This window comes from Schistocerca americana, chromosome X (assembly GCF_021461395.2).
Source record: "Schistocerca americana isolate TAMUIC-IGC-003095 chromosome X, iqSchAmer2.1, whole genome shotgun sequence".
Lineage (NCBI taxonomy): Eukaryota > Metazoa > Arthropoda > Insecta > Orthoptera > Acrididae > Schistocerca > Schistocerca americana.
The window spans coordinates 1,011,983,015-1,012,001,862 of NC_060130.1; the positions used below are offsets into that span (position 1 = coordinate 1,011,983,015).

Consider the following 18,848-nt stretch of genomic DNA (forward strand, 5'->3'; position numbering starts at 1 on the left):
AAATTGTATCACTAACTGAAGTGTGGCCTCCCAATTGAATGAACAGTTAGATAGTGATATGAAGAAAGGCTGTTTAGCTCTTGAGACAATTTTTACTACCGTGCAATTTGTATGCCGAAAAGGACTAGCAATTAGAGGGCATGAAGATGTAAACTCAAATATTTTTCAATAGTTGGAACTCCAAAAGAATGGCATACCTGAGTTTAAAGATTGGTTAGGGTGTTCAGTGTATAAGTGGACGTCCCACAATATTCAAAATGAGATCATTGATCTACTAGGAAAGTCTGTGTTGAGAAAGGTATTGGCTGCAATCAAGAAGACTGAACATTTTTCTATTACGGTTGATGAAATAAGTGATTCTTCAATTCACAAACAAGTGTCATTTTGTATTCGTACTGTCGATGATTCCTTAATCATCAACGAAGACTTTATTGGCTTATACGAGACCCCCAAAACTGAATCACAAACTCTGTTTAGTATTTTAAAAGACATTTTTGCTCCTCTTGATTTGTCAGTGGATAACTTAAGAGGACAGTGCTAGGGTGGTGTCTCGAATATGAGAGGTAAATTCAAAGGACTAAAAAAAGTTAGTTTTGGATATACAACCAAAAACACATTATGTGTACTGCACTGCACACAGTTTATACTTGGCAGTTGTAGACAGTCTCCACCATCTTACATCAATGATGGATATTATGGCTTTAGTCAAGGACTTAATAAACAACAAAGGGATGGGACTTTTCAGAAGCATATGCTGTGAGAGTGCAAATGACCAAGCTGGTCTACGACCCCTTTGCCCGACTCGATGGACTATGCGAGCTTCCAGTATCTTGAGAATATTGGAAAACTGTGAAGGACTTCTAGAGTCTTTTGAAACATTTTCTGCAGAGGACAAAACAGAGGCAGGTTACAAACTTGCAATGTTGTAATTCAAGACTTATTTCTTGTTACGTCTTTATTGCCAAGCAGTGAACACAGTAGAGGGTGTCAATGAAAAAATTCAATGCCCCCATCTAAGTGTTGCTGATCTGGAAAAAATATATGAGGGCTTGATTTGTATATTGAATGGAAGGCGTGATAGTTTTGAACACTTTTGGGAATTGTGTTAAAAAGAAAAACCTTCACGAGTTGATGATCCTTCGCTTCCACGGAATCGAAGTATACCAAAGTAGTATGAAAACAACGAAGCCAGCTCACCGCACACTTTCATAGCCCCAAAGGAATACTACAAAGCTATTTACATTGAAGTTTCTGAAACGGTGCAATCTTGCATTACTGAGCAGTTTGCTTCAACTGGACTCACACGGGTCATTGCAGTTGAACAAGAGTGCTTGCTTTTAGTAAACAGAGGTGAAACAAATTTGGAAAAATCAAAGAGTTTTTCAGAAATGACCTAGACATTGAGAGACTGCGCTAACACTTGAATATGTTAGCTTATATCACTAATAAAAAAACAACTGGTCTTAAAAACCATTCGTGATGTAAGAAAGTACATTACACAAGAGCCTGCAGTTGGAGAAATGTTATGTGAAGTAGTGAAGTGCATTAAGCTTCTCCAAATAGTTCCAATCACTACAGCAACATCAGAACAGTCATTTAGTGCCCTTGTATGTCTGAAGTTATATCTCCTAACAACAATGGGACAGAAGCTATTCAACAACTTGGCTGTTCTTCATGCCTACCAAGATGTTTTGGGTGAATTGGATATCCGACCAGTCATCAATGACTTCATATTCAGTAATCCAGTCAGGCGGTTGACATTTACACCTTTCTAAAGACACTCTAGCACTAATAATGGCATTTAGAGCAATATTAAAAATCTTTATTTTATGAAGAATTAAATACATATATAATGAAATTTTCAGTTTAAAAATATTAGTACTAGTTTAGTACTGTGTTACTATATTACTATAGTACTGTATTAGTTATTTTCAAATACTTAAATATTTTTAGGGTGTAAGACCCAATTAAAACCCACTATTTACATACTTTTGACTGAAAGTATTAGGCATACTGTATTAACTTTATTAACTGTATTAAGCATTAACTTTGAGATATTGTTTTTATTTAATGAACCCTTAACCTTATTCAAAGTAAGATTAAATTTGCTTTTTCACTTATTAATCAATGTGCTATTACTGTGCGACAGCAATATTTTTTTATGTTTTATTCTTTTAATGATAGTTTAGGATTTATTTAAATATAATTTCAGTCTTTTCGGAGCTATATATTAACTGCTCTGTAATAGTCTATGAGCATGATTATTACTGTAAATTAAATTAGCTTTTTAAGAAAAGCCAAAAAATGTCATGCTTGTCGAGTTTCCCGGAGTGTAGAGTTATCGAGAGTCCAGTTTTCGGGGTTGTAATGTTGATCATATGACTCCAAAATGCTTAAAAAACTTTAAAACTCACTATTTTTCATGTAAAATTTAGAAAATTTCCCAGGGCAAGAGCCCCAGTATGGGCCTCCCCAATATTTTTTATAAGTCGGCGCCCCTGATGCTGGAGACACTGAAGGTGGTTTGGTGAAGCTACACTAGGAGTATACGCAATAAGCAGAAGTTGGTATGATCCAATTTTTTATGGTTCAGTTTTGTTTGATTACAGATGTACACACAGAATGAGGTCTCATTTGCTGTACTGATGTTAATGACATAGTGGTGCAGTGATACTTCACTTTTAATGGTCCAAAATTGCTAATAGCAACTTGTAATTGATTCAAGTTTGAGTAAAACATTTCAAAAAAAAAGTTTCATTCAAAATTCACTTCCTACTTCATTGAGTGTTATGCTGCACTGAACTGTTATTCTAAGAATTGACTAATTTTATGTGAAAATGCTCTAATTGCAAGTATCTTGATAGAAAGGACTGGGTTTAGTGCCTAGACTGCAAGTACACAGTCATTTACAATGAATAACAGGAGTAATAATCAGTCCAAATAATGCCATCCTGTAGGTGAAACTTTTTCACTAGTATACTTTCATGAACATTTGTGGACTACCTTATATATAGACCTGACTTCATTTCAGATTGTGAACATCTTCAGGTGGATCTCCACAGCTTGAATGTGCTTTTGGGAAGAAAACACAATTTACATTTGATTCAGCTATTCTACTGAGAGTATTTTTTGCAGTTTGAACAGGTAATAGTTGCTGAAATACAGCACAAAAAGCATTATTTAAGAAAAGAAATCTTCCAAAGGTAGATAGGTAGGTAGGTAGATAGATAGATAGATAGATAGATAGATAGATAGATAGATAGATAGATAGATAAAGAACAGTTGGGGAAAGTTTTTTGCATATGTTTATTGCAGTCATACCTAGTTTGTGGGGTGGTACCTGTTTTGGAGCATTTGTTTGTAATCAGTCATTGGTAGACCATGGGTAACATATTTGTTTTATTCTGAGAGGACACCATCATTTTTATTTAGATGCTATCAATACATGTTAATAGCTTCTGTTATGGGTACATGGTAAGTGCAGACTTCCACCAGCGAAACGACAGACTAGAAGTAATACTAAATCTAGTTTTGTGTGGACATCCACTGCAAGAGTAAGTAGTGGCTGAGTAACAAGTCCTTAACATGATTGACACTGAAGTAGTTCAGTGAGTTTGATTGCATTATGTTATTTCAAGACTGACTCATGGTTTAATTAAAATGTAATTAAAACAATCATTAATTGAACTTTTCATTTCCTATTGCATATTAGTGACTAAAGTATGACAGTAAAATAAATCTGAAATTATTGCAGGATGTGATTTATGAAACCGAAGAAAATGAAACAGGCAGGTATATTATGTATCCATAGTTGTATGTTGGTAAGAAATATTACCAGAGCAGATGCATTTCAGGCTAATGTCTTCAATCAGTTAGGACTCCACAAACTTAATCCTGGATCCATTTTCATCATAACTTCTACATAATTTTTCTAGAGTTCATCCTCACTGGCTTTTGCACAGCTTTAATTGGTTTAAATAAAGGCTTATGTGGGATAGAACTGGCATCATTAGCAGTCAGGCAAAGGTTACAGCATTTGTGGTGTCCTCAAAATTATAAATATTGTTTTCAGAATTTTCTCACAGAGCTCAACATGTATTGAGAAGAGGTGTGCATATTAACATACTAAGAGGGAGATGAAAGTTCAATTTGCAGACTATTTTGTGTGTGTGTGTGTGTGTGTGTGTGTGTGTGTGTGTGTGTGTGTGTGTGTGTGTCTTTCTACTGCAGAAAGAGGACTTTTTGTCCAAAAGATTTAATATTTTAGCAGGATTTTTTCATTGTGCCTGTCTGCAACCCAACACCTCTTCTCTGTGTTGAGTAGCAATCTATCGTTTCCATATTGTTGTTATTGCATTCTCTACTTTCTGTTGTTTAAAAATAAAAATAATATTTTCAAAAGATATACCGAAATGGGAAGTCCAAAAATTTTAAATTTTGCATAGTATACAGGCAACATAAATACTCCCATCTGTTCATGTCGAAAGTGTGAATGGAACTGTTATTTTGGTCTAGATTAGCTGTGAGCAGAATACCAGTAAAATTGTCAAAATACTATCTGTTTTGTAGTTCAGTTTGTCGGTAAGTGCATGTGGTTGATTTTTAAAATTATTAAAGTTATTAATTCTTCTAGAATATTCATTTTCTTTCCTTTCTTTGCATGATGAAGGATTTGGAGTTTATGATAAATATTTTGGAATGTCTTTGTGTGTTTTATATCAAATGCATCATGGATGCATTTTGATTATTTTTGTTACATTTTGCATGTTCTTTCAATCAAATCCAAAAACTGTGATGTGGTATGCATGGAGCAGACTTCAAGGGAATCAAAAGTTTGTCATTTTCAAAATCAAAACCCAAATAGCAATTCAGTTCATAGTTTCCACTCTAACAGATAAGAGTATTTACATTGTTTGTGTAATAATATTTACATTGTTTGTCTAATAAGTGGAGTTTAAAATTTTTGAGCTTTTCCTAGTAGTTAAATTTTTATAAACCAAAATTAATGGAAAAACAAAATGAAAAAAATTTGCTACCATTTTTATAGATATGGTAACTTTTTTAGGTAACTATCCTTCAGTTAACTCTCTTGCACACCATTGTGTTTCCATTTCATAGTAGTAATATATTGTGCCTTTCTGTTCAGATAATCACTAAATAATGGCTGAAAAATCTGAAACGCATTGTGGAATGACTGAAGAGTTTAAATAAATAGCAGCCTGAGTGAGCGAAAAAAAAATGTTGCATTCATTCAAACTATGTTAATTTTGAATTCACAGTTTTCATGGTTGCTGGGGGACTGGGGACAGGCCCCATGAATATGTGACATGAAAAGCATAACTGTGAAATTCATGGAGCAATTTCAACCAGTCTTGGTACACATTTGAAATGTGAAAAAAATCACATGCAAAACAACTGCTTTTAGAATCAAAAAGAGACATGTGGTTTATGAAAAGCTAGTGCATCTCATGGGTTCAAGGAACTTGCCTTGGAAAAGCTATAGAAAATTTTTTGTTGAGTGTAATAAAATGTCATTAATATAGTTTTGCAGCACAGTTTCATCAATTTCAGAGTTTTCTTGTAGTCAACAATTTTTCAAAGAATTTGAAGTTTTCGTAAGTTTAGATGATTCATGTTCCTAATCATTACTTGAGAATTTACTGTGAAGTACTGTATAATGGTGGTAATATAGAGTATTCACTTTATTTTGTTTTCATTGGGCATGCTGTTAACACAGAGGGAACCTTCCATATACTTAGCATTTGCGGGAGTATTTTTTGTGCATTGCCATGCATGTTATGATGTGGCACTGAGAGATTCGTGCTGTAATTACGTTATAAGCTTTTAAATTTATACAATGTTCTTCTCTTTTAGTTGTATGTAGATATTCAGTGAGTGTTTTCATGTAGCATGCATGTGAAGTGTTTATTCTGTTGAAAATGTTCCAAAGTACAATTCTCTTTTAAGACTGAAGATGATTTTATGTTTGTCTAGGAAACTGTTGAAATGTTAAGTTGCTCTCTTTGAAAAGAACTTTCCACATCATTGCACCTTAAAAATTGGATTACTACTCTCAAATCCAACAAAAATGCCATAAAACAGGCAAACTGCTAAAAGTAAAGGAAGTAAAAGCAGGGAAAGAGAAACCTAGAATTTCATACACGAGGGGGCCCTACTGAACTCAATATAAACTTTCCTCCTCTGATGAAATGAGGCAGAGTAAGCAAAGCCAGTTGCAGCAGTGAAATGTTCATATCTGAAGGAATTTTTGTGTAACCATGTTTCATCCAGCCAAAAACAGATAGAAAACAAAAATATGAACTAGTGTTGTTTTTCTATGCTAACTTTCTCACAATTTTTCATCCATTATCATCATATATACTCTCTCTCTCTCTCTCTCTCTCTCTCTCTCTCTCTCTCTCTCTCTCTCACTCTCTCACTCACACACACACACACACACACACACACACACACACACACACACAACAACAACATCGTACCTCTAATTACTTCTCATGTGGTTTTTTTTTCTGTCTACTATCTCTCTTTTTTTTTTTTTTTCTGTGAGTATCATGTACCTAACACACCTCTTGTTGTGTCATCAGTTCCTTGTGCTGTCAATTACTAATCCTGTTTTAGTGTTCATTCCATAAGATTTCCTTTTGTCATCTTCTCTGTATTGTTTAACACTCCACTTACTACATGTTTGTGATAAATTACCATCAGTTATATTAATGGGACTTCCCCCTTTCCTCTTCTCTGCTAACCTTTTCTCCATTATTTCCACAGAAGGAATCTGCATTCAAAAGACTAGAGGTAAGACTGTTTTTGTCAGATTTACCACATTTTTTCATTGTTTGAGTGTGCAACCATTGTAGTTCTCAATATTTATACTGTAATGTTACAAAATGGGTGTAAAACTTCAAACCTTATATTTCATTTATATTCATAAAACCATATCTTGTCCCATCATTGACGTCTCTAGACATAGATAATGTAACATTAGGTGGGGAAGTTAACTTGTTATTTTTTTTATGATTTCTAATGACAACTGTTGCACTAGAGTAATTCCATTTTTGTTTTCCATAGCTTTCAGCAGAAAATGTGGAGCAAGTATTTTTTGGAGTCTTACGCAAAAGACAGCTTACCATTAGGTTGAGGGAACCACCTCATGAAGTGAGAATAACTAATAATGTGATTTTTATTCAAAGCTTTGGAAATCTTGTGAAGTTTCTAAGCAAACCAGTAGGTCCATCAGAAACTGTAAAAGAGTCAAGCAGTCAGAAACAGTTGGAAGATTTCAAAAATAAGAAACAGTTGGAAGATTTCAAAAATATGCCTCAGAACCTGAAAGTGCTTAAGGTATGTATTGTATTATTGGAGTAAAATGTTTGTTTCAAATGTTTTTGTAGTGTGTTAGAGGAGGACCACTGTGTCATTAATTGAATACATAGGTGTCAAACCTGGGATTCAAGGGACCTTTATCATATACATTTGAAATAATGGTAATTATTACTTTCTGGTATTACGGTATTCAATATTCTCAAAAAAAAAAAAAAAAAAAAAAAAAAAAAATTATGTGCAATTTAATGAAGTGTGATTGTTCAGAGGATGTAGTAAGTACTACACCTTAAATATAGATTAACTCAGCTAAGGAATTTAGTTATTCATGTTTCCTTTTCAGCTCCACCACATTGAAATGGATTATCTTCCAGATGAAATTGCAGGACTTCAGCAACTTACTCACCTTGAAGTTGTAAACAGCAACCTGGTTGAAATTCCAGCATTTGTTGGCACTCTCCCCTTGACTGTGTTAAACCTCTCACGCAACAGATTAGGTATTAAAAGTAATTGGGACTTCCTTGCAAGCCCTCTTCTGAAAGAGAACTTAAGACTACTTGATTTACAGAACAATATGGTACGTTCTCGAAATGATTATTAATCCTCTTGTTATACCTGTTATACTGATTCTATGATTTCGCATTATTTACATACTTTAGTTTTGTAATCAATCTTCAGCTCACCATTTGGTACTAATATAAGGAATATGCATTACTGTTAACTGGAACTAGTAGCTACTAATTTTTTAAGCCAACAGTGATAATATTAGTTACTTCATTCATACTTGTCATGTAAGTTCTACATCATTGGGGTATTTTCCTTAGAACGTGATTTAGATGTTGGATTTCTGTGCTGCAGTAAAGTGACTGAGGAAAGCAAGATTGTCACACTCTGCTGCATAGCAGGTGTTAGGAACTGAGAAACAAGGCATGATAGCATTAATTCCTATTAATTCACCTTGAAGTATTAGCTTGACAATCCTCCATCTAAATATGCAATCAATAAAAAATAAAGTACAACTATTAGAAGTTGAGCTCCAATATTTGAATTGCACAGTAGTTAGTGTTACTAAGCACTGATGTAGAGACAGAAATCCAACAGATAGTGTTATCATCATATGGAAGGGCAAACTCTTACTGCAGGAATGCTTCAAGGAGTGGAGGATCATGCATTTGTATCAGAAAAGGAACACAGTTCAAATCCAGACATGACCTCAGTACAGCAAGTGAAAACAAACACTTTGAAATATCAGCTATTGAATTAACAGGGCTTGATATCACCAAGAAATTAATCATTTTATGTGTGTATAGATCTCGCAGTGGTAGTGCGGACACTTTTTTCAATAAATTAACAGAAGTTTTAGATAAATTCTCAAGTACAAATGTCAACGTAATCGTGTGTGGGACATTAACATCAACACTAATACCATAAATGAATCCACCAGCACCCTTATAAATATCCTTCAAAGTTTTGGCATGTCCCCATTGGTCAGTAGTGCAACAAGGGTTACTACAATGACTGCATCAGTAATTGACCATGTGGCCACAAATATGGACAGGGAAAAATGTGATGTTGCTGTAAAAGATCCCGGACTATCAGACCATCTCTATCAAATAACAAAAAACTCACTTTACTCTTTTTGCTGATGACACCTCTATCCTCAACAAAACTCCCAACCTCAATCTTGAGGAATCGGCCAATATTTTCTTTAGTGAAGTATGTAATTGGTTTCTAAATAATGGGTTATCACTAAATGTTAATAAGACCCAGTTCGTGCACTTCCAAGTAAGGAAAAAAGTTGATGATCAATTAAGTATTACATTGAATGGTAGTGAGTTACTAAAAGTTGAGTCAACCAAGTTTCTGGGTGTATACATTGACAACAGTCTAAAATGGTCTGAACATATTTTGCACCTCCACAAAAAACTCAGCTCAGCAACATTCGCTGTTCGTATTATTTCCACTGTATGTGACCGAGACACCACAAAAGGTGCTTATTTTAGTTATTTCCATGCATTATTGCTGTATGGCATAGTTTCATGGGGTAATCAGCCACTATCCAAAAAAATATTCATTGCCCAAAAGAGAGTTATTAGGATAATGAGCGGAGTCCAGCCTAGACATTCTTGTAGGAACCTTTTCAGAAAATTAGGGATACTGACAGCTGCATGCCAATATATCTACTCCCTGTTATGTTTCATTGGTAAAAACGGACAATCGTACAAAACCAATGATTCATACCATACCCACAATACCAGGAGGAAGATGGACCTCCATTATGGATCAAAAAACCTTACTATTGTACAAAAAGGAGTCCATTACATGAGCTGCAAGGTGTTCAATGCTCTCCCACCATCACTGAAATTACTTATCCAAGAGCTTCCCAAATTTAAACAGCTCAAACAGTATTTATTAGATAATTCCTTCTATTCGGTAGAAGAATATTTCAGTAGAGTTAACTGTAATTGATTTTTTTCATTTACTAATTTGATGTGCTATTGTGCATTACGATACTCACAATCACTGATAACATTACTGTGTCTTTCATTTAGCTATTAAGATCTACCATATTTTTTAATGTAATTTTTTCTATACCTATTAATGTGTATTTTGTCTTACACCAGATACCCTCTTGCATGAGGTACTTTTATGTATTCCTTTTGTATTATTTGTAATAATTCTGACACATCCTACATCCATGTGAATGCCTCACAGTATTGGATTTATGGGATATAAGTAAATAAATAAATAAATAAATAAAGTATCGAATCATTCCCTAAATTACAAGCCTACATATGAAATCTATCAGAAATCAAAATAAAAGATTTTTCAAAGGAGCTAGCAAAATAAAGCTGGGATGAAATGTATAGGGAAACCAATGTGAATAAGAAAGTTTCTAAGTTCTCCACATTATTTAAATTGAAATTTGAAAAGGCATTTCCAAAAATATGCGTGTCTGTATCAACATCTCACAAAAGCAGATGGATAACAGCAGGTATTAAAAAGTCCTCCCAAACACTTAGGTATTTTAAGTTCCTTGAAAAAGAGTCACAGTGATCCAGAATTCCTAAATTTCTATTATAGATACAAAAAGATTTATAGAAGGTGCTGGTTGCTGCAAAAAAGTCATTTAATGACAAAATAATATATAATACAAACAATAAAAACAAAGCAGTCTGGGATGTTATAAAAAAGGAAAAGGGGAGAGGCAAACAAATCCAGAATAACATACTGCTAAGGGAGGAGGATAAGGTAATAAATAATCCACAACACTATGCAGACTACATGAATGAGCATTTTTCAAGTACTGCAGAGAAGTTACAGCAATAATTCCCCAAAACAAATAATATAACACCTGTAAATAATGTTGCACTAAATGCAATGATGTTACTTCCAACCACAGAGAATAAAGTCAATAAAACAGTTCAAAAACTAAAACTAAAAAGTCAGTAGGCTTAGATGAAGTACCACTGTGTGTACTGAAACAATGCATAGAGATTATACAAGGCCCCTTAAATGAATCCTTCACATCAGGGACATTTCCAGAGCAGTTAAAACAGGCAAGAGTTGTACCTTTGCTTAAGAAAGGTAATGCAGAAGACATAGAAAATTGACTGCCCATTTCCCTGCTGTCACCATTCTCAAAAATAATAGAAGCAAAGATTAATGAATTACCTGAATAAATACAATCTTTTAAGCAAATCACAGTTTGGTTTCTGAAGTGGCAAAAATGCGGAGTTGGCCGTAGTAGAATGCACAAAGGTTGTACTTGATGCTCTTGACTAAGATGAATGTGTCACAGGCATATTTTTGGATCTTTCTAAGACCTTTGATACAGTTGACCACAAGATTCTATTAAATAAATTAGAAGCATTAGGAATAAGAGGGGTAGCTAATGACTGGTTTCGATCATACCTAGCAGGTAGAGTACAAAGAGTAGAGATAATACATACTTCAAATAGATCCAAACATTTAGTAAAACACTTATCAGAAATAAAATACATTAATATAGGGGTTCTGCAAGTTAACATATTAGGGCCAATACTATTCCTGATATGCGTCAATGACGTTGCCAGTAGTGTTACTTATGGTGAAAAAATTCTCATCACTGATGACAGCAATATTACAGTCACTGAGAAAACAAAAGGACTCCTTGCAGAGAAAACAATGAAGCCCTCAAGGATATTCATGATTCGTCAATAAGCAATAAAGTGACATTGAACATAAAGAAAACTAAGGCCATGAATTTCAGTTTGAAGAGGAAAAATTATGATGTTCAGTTAAATGTAGATGGCACTTCGATAGACTGTGTAACAAACGCAAAATTTCTAGGAATGACTATTGATTCTCAGTTGAAGTGGTGTGAACACACAGAGGTACTTGCAAACAGAATGTCATCAGCATGTTATGCTTTTAGTCTCATATCATCAGTATGTAACATGCAGTGTCTTTTAGGTACATACTGTTCATATGTACATTCAATTCTTAGCTATGGCATTCTTTTTTGGGAACAAATGCACAAAATATGTACACAAGTTTCAGACTCCAGAAAAGAGCCATAAGAATCATAATCAAAAATGGTAGTCGAGCTCATTGTAAAGATCTGTTCAAAACACTGGGGATTTTAACTGCTCCTTGTGAATAAATTTATCAGTCAGTTGTACGCATCTAAAATAACATTGGTAATTACTGCACAAACAGCTCTGTCCATGACTATGCAACAAGAGCTAGTCTCAACTTACATTTCCCAAGAAAAAATAAACATAAAGCTCAAAACAGCTTTTTGTACCAAGGAATAAAACTGTACAACAAAATTACCAAAAGAGATAAAAGAAACTGCAAAAATACAATTATTTAAAAAGGCAGCTAAAAAGTACCTGTTATGCAGTACATTTTATACATTGAAGGATTACTTAGATAAAACAAGGTAGGAGTTTGGTAAAAAAAATGTTATACAAATAAATAATAATGATAATGATAATGATAATGATTATAAAACATCCAACATTCCACATAACACCTTCAAACTATGTTTTTTTTCCTTTTATAGAAAACCTTACCCCCAAGCTATTCATTGCACAACACTAACACTTCTTCCTCTTTCTGAGCTCAACACCTCACTCATTATAAAGGGATGCTGCCTCAGTTTTTCAGGATAGCAAATGGGAAGTTGTGGCACAGAAAATGGCCCAGAGATGACCTGTGTGTGTGTGTGTGTGTGTGTGTGTGTGTGTGTGTGTGTGTGTGTGTGTGTGTGTGTGTGTGTGTGTGGGGTGAGTGAAGTGTTTTGAAACAATGTATGTATGGTGTGTGCAGTGACTGGTAGTGAGATATGAGTGAACAGTGTGGCATTACATTATTAATAAGTTATTTGTAAAGAAAAATTATATACCAGGAGTAAATCTAATGATTGTCTTTAACTAGAAGCTTATTTTAAATTGGTCTAAACTTGTAAATGGCCTATATTCTTGTAAAAAGAGGTCTACAGATGAATAAAGCTGCTGCTGCTGCTGCTACTACTACTATATTAAAAAAGGAAACAATGAGAGCATACCACAAAATGTTTCACTTACCACTGCAGAAGAATTTTTAAATAGTATAAAATGGGGTGTCAAGCAGATAACCACTTGAAAATGACCCTGTCGGCTGAAAGCCATTGTTAAAAAATAAAAGTGTAACTGCTACTCTAATTTGTTTCCAATTGATGAGTAGTTCATTCTTATGAATGACCACCACAAAACTATTAATCAAAAGCAATTTTGACCATCACATTAGCGAATCATTCTACTAAACACTGCAAGATTAACTTTAGTGACTGCTCCACAACCCTTGCACTCTGTATTTTTACCTAAGCTTCATGAATTGTACAGATTAAAACTGTCCTCCCCCCATCCCTCCTTGGGCCATAAATACAAGGCCCTATTTTACACCTAAGTCTGGCCCCACTTGTTATCTAATTCCTTGTATCTTCCCCTCAACCCCTGCCCCAATATCAGAGTCTTACTTTTCACTACTGCTTAACCCTGGACGTATGACTGGTTTGATTTATAGGTTTCTGAACTCTTATCCACATTGTTTTCTGTAGTCTTTCTGTACCTCCATTCTATTCTGCCCCCTCAAATCGTCAGCAGGTTGAGCTTTCTCTTCCCTTGTCCTCATTTTCTCGTCATCCTCTTCCTAGCCATATCTTTCTTGCTCACGTCACAAACTCTGCACAAGATGACGACTTACCCAGTCCAGCAAGCACTCTTTTAATAAAAATAATATGTTTAAACTTTAGTGTATGTGCCTGTACATTATTCTACACCTCCACTATGTAGTCAGTTGTTGACAGTAATCATTCCATTGTTTGTATTCTGCTTAGACTTTTTGAGTGTAGCTTTGCAGGTGACAGCATTAAATAATTACTGCAGAAGCCTTGAAATGTTGCATTGATAGTGTTCCTCCTGAGAGCTTCTACAAGTGAACACATTTTATAAGAATTTATTCATGAGTTTATTTTGTTTTTACAGATTCAGACTGTGCCCAATGAAGTAGTGAAACTTAATGGACTTTGGGGCTTACATTTGGATTATAATCTTTTACTTTCCATTCCAAATGGTGTTTTGGAAATGAGGAATTTACGGTATGTTGTTTATGCTCAGATGGCTGCAACTGCAATTGAATAGTGCTGCATAGTAGTCTTATGCAATAAAAAAATGTTTCCCTGCACAAGAAAACATATTTTTCTGTGTTACAAAAATTGTTTCTTTCAAATGATCTAAGTTCAGGGGTAAAAGCCCATTTCTCTAGTTTTACTGTTTCAAAGATGTTATTCACATCATCTTCTGTGCCATGAATCAAAGAATCTACGACAACCAAAGAAATTATGTGATAATTCAAAACTATAATAATAATTATTACTACATCAAGATCTTACAATATATACACCAAAGAACATAAGGATATTAGACATTATTCTAAAAACTCCGAAAATAAGTGCGCACACCTACACTACCACAGACTTCAATGCAACAAAGGAAACTAAGTTAAAAAACGTATCTCCAGCAATACTGCAAACTGAAGAACATTTAGAATACGTGCAGCAAAAAAACAACACTAGTCAGGTGCAAAGAAAAACCTTAAATCCTCTGGTTACAAAAAGTGTGAAACACAAAACAATCTGTGTTAGGTGATAGTCACGGCCGTGAAATTTCTGCAATCTTGATGAGAATATGTAGTTTCAAGGCATCTGGTTTCGTAAAGCCAGGGGCTCCATTGAGTGAAATAACGGACCTAACAACATCAACTGACATAGATAGTGTGAATAAAGGTGATTTCACTGTGTTAATAGGAGGATCAAACGACATCTATAGAAGCGAGACATACAAGGTCATTACAGAAATGAGGAAATGTTTAAATAATTTAACCCACACAAATGTACTTATTGTGAACATCCCACATCGTCATGATTTACCACCCTGGTCGTATGTGAACCACGAAATTAATGTTGCAAACGAGTGTATCACTGAAATATGCACTAACTTTAAGAATTTTATTTATTTATTTATGTATTCATTTAGCATCCAATAGATCACACATGTGATATTGTAGATATAAACAAATTGGAGCGAATATTCCATAGAGTCCGTGGACTTCATTTAAATACGCCAGGAAAGAAATTACTAGCCGAAAAAATATGTACTCGCATTTTGAAGAAGAGTGAAGTAAAAAGTCTAAGTGATAAACAAACGGAGATTAAGAAGTGTTTTAGACGAGTTACAAGCTTTGCCATGGGCCAAACGCAAATTATCAAGTGGCTTAAACCGATTAGGCAAGAAACAAACAATCACGTCATCAGCCAAACGAAATTACGAAATGGTTTAAACCAAGGAGGACAGATGTGGATGAAGCAAAACTTATACAAGCTCCAGAAGTTAACTCACCTGCTGATTGCCACTAGCAAACAGAAGCCACACACAAGAAAGATATCGAAAAATTTTTAGGGTAAGTGCTGTAGTAGAAACGCCATTAGATAAAGAATCAGAAACCATTTCAGCCAAAGTTACTAAATACCCAGATTTTGCTATACTACACCATAACGTTCAGTCACTCACAAATAAAATTTCCATGTTGGAAGCACTACTCCAGTATGCACTAAACGTAGACATAATTTGCATTACTGAACATTGGCTACAAAATGAAGACGTAAAATTAACCTCAATCTCAGGACATAGATTAGCAAGTCATTTTAGTCGAGAGTTTTCCAAACATGGTGTCTCTGCTATCTGTGAAAGTACAAATAAAGTTCTGTGATGTCAGTGAAAGTTGTATTGACTCAATTGAAAAAGACTTTGAACTTTCCATTACCAAACTGCCAGAGCTTAATTTCATGGTTATTAACATATATAGAGCACCAAGTGGAAGCCTGTCAGTCTTCATGAATAAACTAGAGGTTCTGCTGAGTAGGATCAGTACACTAAATATGAAGATAGTGCTTTGTGGGGATTTCAATATTGATTTTTCAAAGGACAGCAGCACCAGAGATGCTTTGATAAATATGACCAACACATTCAATATGATCCCCACAATACACTGCACAACAAGATTAACAGAGTGCACAAATTCCATTATTGACCTTATATTCATCTCAGAAACAACTTACAGATTCACAAGCAGAGTACTGAGCATGGGTTATAGTGATCATGAGGCAGAGCTCACCATCTGCAGCATCTTTGACAGAACCGACTGCGGACCTTTGGTGCAGAGCCGGGTGGAGGGTCTGAATCAGAGGCTCAGACGGTTTTGCGACCGTGTTGGCTGCAGATTCCTTGACTTGCGCCATAGGGTGGCGAGGTTTCGGGTTCCGCTGAATAGGTCAGGAGTTCACTACACTCAGCTGGCGGCTACACGGGTAGCGGAGGCTGTGTGGCGTGGACTGGGCGGTTTTTTTAGGCTAGAAGGCCTCGGGAAAGTACGGGGTGGGCTGCAATCTCAAAGGGTGCATGGCAAACACAGGACGTGCTTGGATCAAGGAACAGTTGGAATTGTAGTTGTAAATTGTTGTAGTTGTGCTGAGCTTCAAGCGCTAATAGAATGCACAGAAGCTGAAATCGTTATAGGTACAGAAAGCTGGCTAAAGCCTGAAATAAGTTCTGCAGAAATTTTTAAGAAGTCTCAGATGATGTTCTGGAAAGATAGATTAGGCAGAATTGGTGGTGGAGTGTTTGTGTCTGTCAGTAGTGGTTTATCTTGTAGTGAAGTTGAAGTAGATACTCCGTGCGAATTGGTATGGGTGGAGGTTATACTTAACAGCCGAACTAAGTTAATAATTGGCTCCTTCTACCGCCCCCAGACTCTGATGATATAGTTGCTGAACAGTTCAGAGAAAATTTGTGTCTCGTAACAAGTAAATACCCCACTCATACGGTTATAGTTGGTGGGGACTTCAACCTTCCCTCAATATGTTGGCAAAAATACTTGTTCAAAACTGGTGGTAAGCAGAAAACATCTTCCGAGATTGTCCTAAATGCTTTCTCCGAAAATTATTTCGAGCAGTTAGTCCACGAACCTACGCGAATTGTAAATGGTTGTGAAAACACACTTGACCTCTTAGCCACAAACAATCTAGAGCTAATAGAGAGCATCATGACTGATACAGGGATTAGTGATCACAAGGTCATTGTAGCTAGGCTCAATACCGTTTCTTCCAATTCCACCAGAAACAAACACAAAATAATTTTATTTAAAAAAGCGGATAAAGTGTCACTAGAAGCCTTCCTAAGAGACAATCTCCATTCCTTCCGAACTGACTATGCAAATGTAGACGAGATGTGGCTCGAATTCAGAGATATAGTAGCAACAACAATTGAGAGATTCGTACCTCATAAATTGGTAAGAGACGGAACTGATCCCCCGTGGTACACAAAACAGGTCCGAACGCTGTTGCAGAGGCAACGGAAAAAGCATGCAAAGTTCAGAAGAACACGAAATCCCAAAGATTGGCTAAAATTTACAGACGCGCGAAATTTGGCATGGACTTCAATGCGAAATGCCTTTAATAGGTTCCACAACGAAACATTGTCTCAAAATTTGGTAGAAAATCTGAAGAAATTCTGGTTGTATGTAAAGTACACAAGCGGTAAGACGCAGTCCACACCTTCGCTGCGCAGTGCCGATGGTACTGCTACCGACGACTGTGCCACTAAAGTGGAGTTATTGAACGCAGTTTTCCAAAATTCCTTCACCAGGGAAGGCGAATGGAATATTCCAGAATTTGAAACACGAACAGCTGCTAGCATGAGTTTCTTAGAAGTAGATACCTTAGGGGTTGCGAAGCAACTCAAATCGCTTCATACTGGCAAGTCTTCAGGTCCAGAATGTATACCGATTAGGTTCCTTTCAGATTACACTGATACAATAGCTCCCTAATTAGCAATCATATACAACCGCTCGCTCACCGATAGATCTGTACCTACAGATTGGAAAATTGCGCAGGTCGCACCAGTGTTTAAGAAGGGTAGTAGGAGTAATCCATCGAACTACAGACCTATATCATTGACGTCGGTTTGCAGTAGGGTTTTGGGGCATATACTGTATTCAAACTTTATGAAACACCTCAAAGGGAACGATCTATTGATACGTAATCAGCATGGTTTCAGAAAACATCGTTCTTGTGCAACGCAGCTAGCTCTTTGCTCGCACGAAGTAATGGCCGCTATCAACAGGGGATCTGAAGTTGATGCCGTATTTCTAGATTTCAGGAAAGCGACTTCTAATCAAGCTGCGGGCCTATGGGGTATCGTCTCAGTTGTGCGACTGGATTCCTGATTTCCTGTCAGGAAGGTCGCAGTTCGTAGTAATAGACGGCAAATCATCGAGTAAAACTGAAGTGGTATCAGGTGTTCCCCAGGGAAGCGTCCTGGGACCTCTGCTATTCCTGATCTATATAAATGACCTGAGTGACAATCTGAGCAGTTCTCTTTGGTTGTTCGCAGATGATGCTGTAATTTACCGTCTAGTAAGGTCATCCGAAGACCAGTATCAGTTGCAAAGTGATTTAGAAAAGATTGCTGTATGGTGTGGCAGGTGGCAGTTGACGCTAAATAACGAAAAGTGTGAGGTGATCCACATGAGTCCCAAAAGAAATCCGATGGAATTCGATTACTCGATAAATAGTACAATTCTCAAGGCTGTCAATTCAACTAAGTACCTGGGTGTTAAAATTACGAACAACTTCAGTTGGAAAGACCACATAGATAGTATTGTGGGGAAGGCGAGCCAAAGGTTGTGTTTCATTGGCAGGACACTTAGAAGATGCAACAAGTCTTCTAAAGAGACAGCTTACACTACACTCGTTCGTCCTCTATTAGAATATTGCTGCGCGGTGTGGGATCCTTTCCAGGTGGGATTGACGGAGGACATCGAAAGGGTGCAAAAAAGGACAGCTCGTTTTGTATTATCACGTAATAGGGGAGAGAGTGTGGCAGATATGATACGCGAGCTGGGATGGAAGTCATTAAAGCAAA

General features: G+C 36.0%; 1 protein-coding gene across 5 annotated transcripts in view; it reads left to right on the top strand.

The window, feature by feature from the left end:
- Nucleotides 1–18,848, top strand: part of LOC124556660 (leucine-rich repeat protein 1-like) — a 98,259-nt gene that overhangs the window by 25,695 nt on the left and 53,716 nt on the right. For 4 of the 5 annotated variants that reach the window (XM_047130627.1, XM_047130630.1, XM_047130631.1 and 1 more), the window contains exons 3-5: nt 7,090–7,362; nt 7,685–7,918; nt 13,854–13,966. In XM_047130627.1, the coding sequence (XP_046986583.1) occupies nt 7,090–7,362; nt 7,685–7,918; nt 13,854–13,966 (620 nt within the window). Of the gene's footprint in view, nt 1–3,031; nt 3,145–7,089; nt 7,363–7,684; nt 7,919–13,853; nt 13,967–18,848 lie in introns of all 5 variants that reach the window. The other variant, XM_047130629.1, reaches the window with a different exon arrangement.